This window comes from Phragmites australis, chromosome 10, assembly GCF_958298935.1.
Source record: "Phragmites australis chromosome 10, lpPhrAust1.1, whole genome shotgun sequence".
In the NCBI taxonomy this organism is placed as follows: domain Eukaryota; kingdom Viridiplantae; phylum Streptophyta; class Magnoliopsida; order Poales; family Poaceae; genus Phragmites; species Phragmites australis.
In genome coordinates this window covers 29,517,679-29,526,795 of record NC_084930.1, presented here as the reverse complement: position 1 = coordinate 29,526,795, position 9,117 = coordinate 29,517,679, and the positions used below count along the sequence as shown (strand labels likewise).

The 9,117-nt window shown below is 44.9% G+C and overlaps 1 protein-coding gene across 4 annotated transcripts; it reads left to right on the top strand.

Moving 5' to 3' along the window:
• Positions 1 to 1,000: 1,000 nt before the first annotated feature.
• Positions 1,001 to 8,342, top strand: LOC133930622 (alternative NAD(P)H-ubiquinone oxidoreductase C1, chloroplastic/mitochondrial-like). Of its 4 annotated transcripts, none has more exons than XM_062377302.1 (11): positions 1,001 to 1,197; positions 1,691 to 1,884; positions 2,849 to 2,944; positions 3,115 to 3,181; positions 3,287 to 3,467; positions 3,930 to 4,023; positions 5,414 to 5,806; positions 5,884 to 5,960; positions 6,100 to 6,203; positions 6,281 to 6,393; positions 7,153 to 8,342. In XM_062377302.1, exons 1-11 carry the CDS (start codon positions 1,128 to 1,130, stop codon positions 8,170 to 8,172), a joined length of 2,409 nt encoding a protein of 802 aa, XP_062233286.1. In that variant the 5' UTR covers positions 1,001 to 1,127; the 3' UTR covers positions 8,173 to 8,342. The 4 variants fall into 4 exon arrangements, with proteins under 4 accessions (XP_062233286.1, XP_062233289.1, XP_062233287.1 ...); XM_062377305.1 differs by lacking the exon at positions 7,153 to 8,342 and adding an exon at positions 4,353 to 4,568 and having other exon boundaries at positions 6,281 to 6,691; XM_062377303.1 differs by lacking the exons at positions 1,001 to 1,197; positions 1,691 to 1,884; positions 2,849 to 2,944; positions 3,115 to 3,181 and adding an exon at positions 4,353 to 4,568 and having other exon boundaries at positions 3,326 to 3,467; positions 3,926 to 4,023.
• The last annotated feature ends 775 nt before the right edge of the window (positions 8,343 to 9,117 follow it).

Genomic DNA, 9,117 nt, shown 5'->3' with positions numbered 1-9,117 from the left:
TAATTATTAGTCAATAGGTATTATCACTATTTACTCGAGCATCAGTTAAAGCTCGTTCATCTTAATGCATCTCTTTTAATCACATGATATCCCTTATGAATTCATACTCAATCATCTATACATCACCTATGAAACAATTTATAAACAATTCTCAATATAAATATTATCATTAATTATTAAAATTATACCTAAAGCTAGATACACCTTCGCCACCAAACAGGGTCTGAAGATCTGCAACCAACCAACGAAGCTCAAGTACAGCGAGTTACAGTGAACAGGCCTATACTTGTTTTTGCAATTACTAGGAGGCACGGGCGCGCACTATAATACTTAAATAACCACGAATACGTCTCTATCACACACGTTCGTAATTGTAATCGACGAGATTATTGATGGCAGTCGGTGTTTGCTGGGGCAAATATGCTCAGATGGCACTTAAATGTGATGAAGCAAGGCCACCAGAGCCTTCTAGTTGGTTGATCACTCCCCAGGGTGCTATGGATTAGTTCAAGTTCTCACAGTACAAATCGTTCTAATGTCCTACCATGGACTCCAACAGCTGAACATAGTTGATTTTTCATCCTAACTTGAGTACCCCGCTTACCCTTGTGTGGCATAAAAAAACGAAGAGTACGCTCAAAGTGGAACATCCTAAGTATACTCACCAAAAAATGACAAATCTTGAACTGAAACATTGAACTGCAAATCTTGAAAGTTGAGGCTTCGGGGGTGCCAAATGGATGAAGTTTTATATTTTTTTGTTATTGGGTCGATCTAAAATAAAAAAATTAAAGATTCACTCCTCCCTAATTAAATTAAGAAAAAACAAACTAAATATTAACTCAGAATTAACTAAGAGTAGAGATTTCTCAAGAGGAGCTTCCAGAGAGGCCCAATAAGCCCATCAATATCGGGTGTCGGGCTCCGCGAGAAGCCCATGAGGCCCAACGCATCACCTACATGCTTGTGCCCCCTCCCGACCTCTCCCTCGGCTGCCCTCGCTTGTCTTCCCGGAGACGGCTGGCTCCTCTCGCTTCCGCTCCCCTATCGTCGGGAGGCTACGACTGGAGAAGCGCCACGTCTCGAGCGCTCGTCCGCTCCCCTCTCTCCTCCGCCCCACGCCGCCGATGAGCTGCCGCGCGGCTCCGTGGAGCCGCCCGTCGCTCCCCGCCTCGGCGAGGCCACGCACTCCGTTCGGTGAGGTCCACGAGCTCCCGCTCGCCTGTAGCTATCGTGGTTATCTGATTCACCTGCTGCCTCGTCGTTTGTTTGTCTTAGAATCAGATACAGCCACCACATAGCTTAGTTACCATCCTCTCTCGCTCTCTCTCTCCCGCCCAAAAAAGAAGCTTAGTTACCAAAATAGTTTGAAATTTTGGGTTGACGCCACATTATTATGTTCGGCAATAATGTTTCTGATTTCTGAAGCATGTGCAAGCGATACCTCTAATCTCAAACCAGCTGGAAGAGTGAGATTTGAAACATTTGAACTAGATGGGCATGCTTGATAATTTTGGTCTTTAGTTTTTTTTTTCCCTCTTATGGCACCTATGTTCTACATTAGGGCAGCAAAACCCCTGGTAAAATGGACTTGCATTTTGTATTACAATTTTATAATTGGTTAGAATTGGCGGATTAGCTATGCTGATATTGTTTGGCAGGCTATTGATCAGCCCTTGATTTCTGACAGGAAGTAGGAATCTGTGGAAGAATCCAATCCTTAAGGATTCATGGAGACTTGTTGGTGGTGTGCCAAATATGTTTGGACTGCCATCAAGGCTTTTCAGGTGCATGGCTTCAAGTGGCTCTGGGGATGGTGGTTTTACTCGATCCACATCAACTGATGAAGCGCCAATGCCGTTATACTCTTGGCCAGATAAGCAGGTGAACTGAATTTAGACTGTCTACAACTAAAGTTCCCTTGCTGTTGCCAATATTTATTTAATGTATTTATGCATTGCTAATTTTAGGGGAAATGTTTGAATCGTGAGAGAATAGACTTGGGTGTACTTCATTCGGACACAACTTTAGATGTGTCTTGTGTGTTTGAGTGTAAATGCATAGACAACTCACAAGATGTTGTTTTCATATACAGTAAGTAATACCCTACAGACATCTTACATGTTATGTACGGGAATACATACAGCAGAAGAAGGGCAAAAGGGGGCGCCAACAGAAGTGGTGGCTGAAGATATCAGATTCGGTTTTACATAATTAAGATAGTTTGGATTAGGTGTTAGCAGATCAGTCAGTTTAGGAGGGATAGCAGATAGAGTTGGAAGTCGGATTAGGTTAGCAGAGTTGAATTTGGTTAGGAGAAGATTGAGTCGATAGGAGGAGATAGATGAGTTGCAATCAGACTGGATTCGAGATGGAGTCTATTTAGGACTCGAGTCCTAGTAGGATTAGAGTTGGCCAAGCTCTTGGATATAAAGAGCAGCCACACCCCTCCCCCCTTCAGGGATTCAAGCAATAAAGCAATCTTATTCTCATCCCCTGCTGTAGCCGACTACTCCACCAAACCGACGCCTCCTGGCGTCATCCACCCTCATCACGGGTAGGAAGCCGGCAGCAGAGAGGCCAGCCACCTCCCACAGCTACCCGATCAGGTCATTACCTTAGGGTTGTGACATTACATCTGCATGGAGGTGCATGTATTTCTGTTTTTCCTTGGGGGGGGGGGGGGGGGGGTTCAAGTCCATTTTCTCTTTCGTTAATATGCGCTTGTCACTGAGGATAGTTGTTTGTTAGGATTTATGGAATTTAGGTTCATAATATGGTTATGATATATTGATACCTATATGATCTATGTTGCTGTTACTGAACATGCTGTTTTTCTTATTTTCAGCGACCACGAGTGTGCATCTTGGGTGGTGGATTTGGTGGCCTGTACACTGCTCTAAGATTAGAATCTCTTGTGTGGCCCAGTGATAAGAAACCTCAGGTACAATGATGATATTATATGCTAGTATGTTCGTTCAGATTTTCTATGTGCTATTCTTTTAACTTTCCTTCATGGAATTTTATGTAACAGCATCTTATAGTTTCCTGATGCCATCTCCTGTAACCTTCTTATCGTATTTACTATACTAAGAAAGAAAAACAATTTTTCAGGTTGTGCTGGTTGATCAATCGGATAGATTTGTATTTAAGCCCATGTTGTATGAGCTCTTATCAGGAGGTACTGCTGTTTCAATTGTAAAAATGGTTTTGCTAGTGTATAGTTTATTGTCTCTTTTCACATGATCACATGTTTTCAACTGTTGGTGTTTGATTTGGTTGCCAGAAGTGGATGCCTGGGAGATAGCTCCATCTTTCACAGAGTTGCTGAAAAACACTAGTGTTCAATTTGTGAGGGACACTGTAAAGCTTCTGCGCCCTTCTGACCACTTTAGAAGAGAAGCTGGAGAATCATGCACTGGCGGAGTTGTTCATCTGGAAAGTGGCACTGTCATTGAATATGATTGGTAAGAATAATAAATTCTACAGAGTAATGGCTATCAAGTTCAAGCAAGTTCGGGTCTTCCTTTAGAAAACAGATTTAAAATAGTTTGCTATCGTTTATTTTTCTCGTACAATTTAATGTTTAAGAATATTTTAAAGCATAGGAGCAAGTTGTATGCTGCTACAAAGTTTTGAAATTTTGTAAATGCCAGCGGGTGTCTCACTAACATGTGGGTGCAGAGACTGTGCCCGTTTTTCCTGATTATCGTGTAGTGTCGCTTCCTTCCATCAGGCCATTCCTGAATCATGATATGAATTAATATTTCTTTTGTATCTCACGAATGACACAATAGTAACATGTATAACTACTTTGTTTAGCTCATGGAATTGGAATATGCACAAGGCATATTTCTTGCTGTTCAAATTTAACGATATAGTAAAAAAAAAAGCTTGCTACTGACATTTGTTTTTGAATGGGCAGCCAGGCTCGTTCTTGCTTTAGGGGCTGAAGCTAAAATTGATGTCATTCCAGGATCTGCCGAATATGCACTTCCTTTCACAACATTAGAGGATGCTTTGGTAAGCATACATCACCTTATGAAATTGTTTACAGTACTCACTGAAAATCATGTACTATTGGAATTACTAATATTAGCCCATACACCAGTGAAAGGACGAAGTTGCATCTAAATTTATCATATGCTTCTCACTGATATTTAGTTACATATTTTATCGACATGTTCTGACAGTCTGTATATATCATGAATTGGTGATTATGGCTGTTATTAGCTGGTTTTAGGATTATATGTCCTGTTGTGCATATACAGCTTAACTGCTCAACCATGAGTCCATGATCATTAATTTTGTCCTATTATCTTTTTTTTGGAAAAAAAAATGTTATTTTGCAGAGAGTTGAAAGCAAGTTAAAAATGCTAGAGAGGAAAAGGTTTGGTAAGAGCTCCCCTTCTATTGAGGTGGCAATAGTGGGATTGGGTTATTCTGGTGTTGAATTAGCTGCTACTATATCTGAGAGATTAAAGAACACTGGGACTGTAAATGCAATAAATGTTCAAGCAACCATATGTCCCACTGCTCCACCGGGAAATCGTGATGCTGCTCTGAAGGTGAGAAACTAAGAAACAGCACATAAAAAACTGTTTTTATCAGCTTCATCTAAAAATTGTAATTGAAGGATAGGATCATGTTCCTGATTTGGTCTTCGGTAGGAGATGCAATGAATATAATATAAAATCTATGAATATTAACCATGTTTGCTCTGGGCATAGAGCTGTCAATGAAACATAAATATATAAGACCTCAATTCATTTGAACTATTGATATAGGCGCAAAGAAGTAATTAGGGAAGGAAATAATTAGTTTCCTTTTAGGTTTCAGAATAATTAGTTTCCTTTTAGGTTTTGGAATAGTTAGATTTCAGGATTGATAAGTTTAGTAATTTAGGATAGAATCAGCTAGGAGACAGAGTTGGATTCGGTTTAATAGTTAGTTAGATTAGGATTGGGACTCTTTAGTTGGCCGGCTATATATAATTGGCAATAGCTGTGTATTAGGATCAAGCAAAGAAATAATCAAAGTAAAGATCAGAGCCCGCAAAGCGAGGCGATCTAGTTATCCCAGTTACTGTCCACAATAACTATGCTGTGGGATTGTCTCCTGTCTGATCCTGTTGAAGGACTGCTGCAGCTTTAACACAATATTGTTATCTTTATGATAAAATTCCTTATCTTTTTGTAACATGTCACCAAACAGTACATTTCCATTTGGTTATTTATGGATCCTATGTAATACAACATGGAGAAGTCATGTTATTGCTTTACTATTTCACGTAGTAGTTTTGGCCCATGATGATATTGTTTTCATCTCTGAGCCCCATCAGTTGAGGAAATCCTATATTCTGAGCTAGCAGCTAGTCATTAAAGAAATTTTGGTTCCACTGCTTCCTCAACAGGTTCTTGAGTCTCGAAATATTCGACTTTTCTTGGGATATTTCGTGACCTGCATTAGAGAGGCTTCTACTTCTGATGATTCAAGTAGTGCAGTTACAGATTCTGAAGTTGTTATTGGTGATCATAAGAAACTAATTTTGGACCTTCAACCTGCTGAAAGAGGCCGCCAGGGCCAGATTCTGGAGGCTGATTTGGTACTGTGGACAGTGGGTTCAACATCTCAGATTCCTCGGTTACAGCCTCCCGATGCTCCCTATGTGATTCCTTTGAATGGCCGAGGGCAGGTAGAGACAGAGGAAACCCTTCAAGTAAAAGGCCATCCCCGAACATTTGCAATTGGTGATTCAGCAGCTCTAAGAGATCCATCAGGCAAACTTCTACCAGCCACTGCACAGGTAAGACGTGTGCTGGATTTTCCTTACCCTGATGCTGCATTTGTAGCTCTGTTACTAATGAAACTCTCATCTCCTAGGTTGCTTTTCAACAAGCAGATTTTGCTGGATGGAATCTCTGGGCAGCCATCAATGACCGACCACTTCTGCCATTCAGGTTCAAATCTGGCAACAGTTTTGACCTTTATTCCAAGCAATGCTGATTTTTTTGTTTCGTTTACTTGCCAATGACCCATCATCTTAGTAGGAAGGTTTGAACACCATAAGAGATCTGAAATATACCGTATGTTTTGCAGGTTCCAAAATCTCGGTGAGATGATGACGCTTGGCAGAAATGACGCTGCGATAACAGCAAGTTTCATTGAGGGACTGACCTTGGAAGGACCTCTAGGACATGCTGGTATGAACACTTCCAAGCACGTTCTTTCACTTTTGCCTACATTTCGGGCCTGAATAAAATCAAACCTTTCTCCGCAGCTCGGAAGATTGTGTACTGCCTTAGAATGCCCACAGATGAACACCGGGTGAAGGTTGGAATCAGCTGGTTCACAAAGACTGCTATCGATTCACTTGCCTCTCTGCAAAACGCAGTAAGTAACATGCTCACAAGCTCATGACTGTACGGCTGTCGGATGCATTTGACCTGCCAGTTCCTGAATTTGATGAACTGAAGAACAGATTGAGATCGAAAATATGTACGTATTTGAGGATCTTGTCAAATAATTGTAGCATACTTTTCAATTCAGCTGCTATGCTCCTAGAGTAAGCATTTGTACAAGTGACGAACTACGGTATTTGCAGAGGTGATCTACTTTTTCTCAGTGGTACAAGAGCGGGGATTTTTATATATTAAGCCTTATAGACAATAAACTGTCGCCCTTTGCCAAATAGGAGTATAATCTTCGTACTTTCTCACCCGCTTCCCTTCCAGCAAGACCTAACCAAAAGAAATCTGAGGCGTATTCTTTTTCAAAGAAAAGACGAGCTACCAGGCTATGTTGATGAAAGTCATGTGTTGCACTTGCAATTTCACTTGGCGGATATAATTTTTGACTCGGTGGTGTTTAGCAGTTCCAGGTCGCGTTAGGAACATGGGAGATTATCCTCGTGCAGGAATTGAAATCTTTTGAAAACTCTTGGGAGTTCTTGCAGTTGCAAACAGAATCGCAGCTTCTTTATCAGTAGCGTTGTAGAAATTCAAATGTGTTCCCTTTTTTTTCAAGAAGGAAAATATTCTGAATCACATGAGCATAAAAATCAGAAGGAAGTGCCGTTGTGGAAAGTCAGCTCTCACCAACCAAGCTGCCTTTTATCTACCTGATGAATTCGTTCGCCTCGTTGTGTTGTAGGTGGCCAACGCATTTCCTTCACCCACCCCGGCCGACTCCACCACCAACCACTCCCCGCCTCTGCCCATGGCCACGGATCCCGACTCTGAGGTCGTCTTCGACTTCCCGCCGTACCTCTGCCAGTACAAGAGCGGCCGCATCGTCCGCCCCGGCGGCGCCCCCACCGTCCCCGCCGGCACGGACCCGGCCACCGGCGTCGCCTCCAAGGACATCCACGCTGGCGCCGCCTCCGCGCGCGTCTACCTCCCGCCCGGCGCGGTCGGCAAGGTCCCCGTCATCGTGTACTTCCACGGTGGCGGCTTCGTGGTCGGCTCGCCTGCGCGGCCGAGCACGCACAACTACCTCAACGACCTCGTCGCGCGCTCCGGCGCCATCGGCGTGTCCGTCTACTACCGCCTCGCGCCGGAGCACAAGATCCCGGCGGCGTACGACGACGGGTGGGCCGCCGTTCGGTGGGCGGTGACCCTCGGCGACGGCGCGGATCCGTGGCTGCTCGAGCACGCCGATCTCTCCCGCGTGTTCCTGGTGGGGTGCAGTGCCGGCGCTAACATCGCGCACAACATGGCCGTGCGCGCCTCGGCCTCCGGCGCGCTCCCCGACGGCATGACCCTCCGCGGGCTCGCGTTGGTGCACCCTTACTTCACCGGGAAGGAGGCCGTGGGCGGCGAGATCGCGTTCGGCCCCGAGATCCGGGGGTTCATGGACCGCACGTGGCGGTTCGTGGTCTCGGAGACGTCCGGGCTGGACGACCCGCGCGTGAACCCGTTCGTGGACGACGCGGCGCGCGCGGCCACCGCCGGGATCCCGTGCGAGCGCGTGCTGGTGTGCGTGGCCGAGAACGACTTCCTGCTCAAGGAGCGGGCGCTGTGGTACTACCGGGAGCTCCAGGCGAACGGCTACGGCGGCGAGGTGGAGCGCTTCGAATCCAAGGGCGTCGGCCACGCGTTCCACTTCGACATGCTGGACTCCGAGCAGGGCGTCGAGCTGCAGGAGCGGATCGTGGCTTTCATCAAGAAATGACCACGGCCCATGCTGTCGTCAAGGAGAGGGTGATGGTTTCCACCAAAATAAGGGTTTCTAAGATTTGTATCCTATCATTAATCATTTTTATACTTCAATTGTAATTCCTCGGAAGTTGTATGGTCATTGATTCATGATCCTAATAGAAATTTCCAGTCTATTGGATTGTATCATCCTGTAATGCGCATACAGTTTCGATGATTCATGGTTCTAGTGGAAATTTCAAATCGGATGAGCTAAATTTCAATCGGGTGGTTGTCACCCCCTCCGCCTGATTTTTTTTATCATTCCCCTCTTCACTACGTCTTCTCCATCTCCTATGTGCTTTAGGCTTACAGAGGTATCCGGAGGGTTAGTCGGACCGGTAGTGGGCATGGTCAGCGGTGGGGGTGACTCAACGATGGCTAGTCGGAGATGGGTTAGTATGGTATCTGTGTAATAGCTAAGGGGTGTCCCACGAGGCGGATCTCGTGCTGTCAAATGTCAGGATAGCAAACATTTTCAAGACCATGGTTGCATCACGCGACCAGGACGAGACTCGTGCGACTAGCCCCCTGGTCGCAGAGCAGGCTCCTGCGATCAACTCTTGTTGGTCGCAGAGCAGGTTCTCACCTAACTAGTCAAGTATCATTTAATACTATTCACTCGAGTTTTTTTTTTCTTTTCCTAGGTGCTTGCTTTCGGCGAGGCATGGTCATAGGATGGTGTGAAGTGGCAGTGACCCGTCTCGTAGCATTTAATGCTGCGGGATGGTCTGACGGGTAAGCGTGACACATTCAGTGATGGTACAAGGTGTGCAAGATGACCAGAGCAGAGCAGACATGTTTATTCAACGTTTTGATGGGCTAAGGGTAGTTAGCTCTGTCAGGGGTAGGTCTGTCACAGGGTTTGGCATGGTCTGTTTGTTTGTGCATCTTTGCCCCTGGTATAAAGGGGTGAAGACTT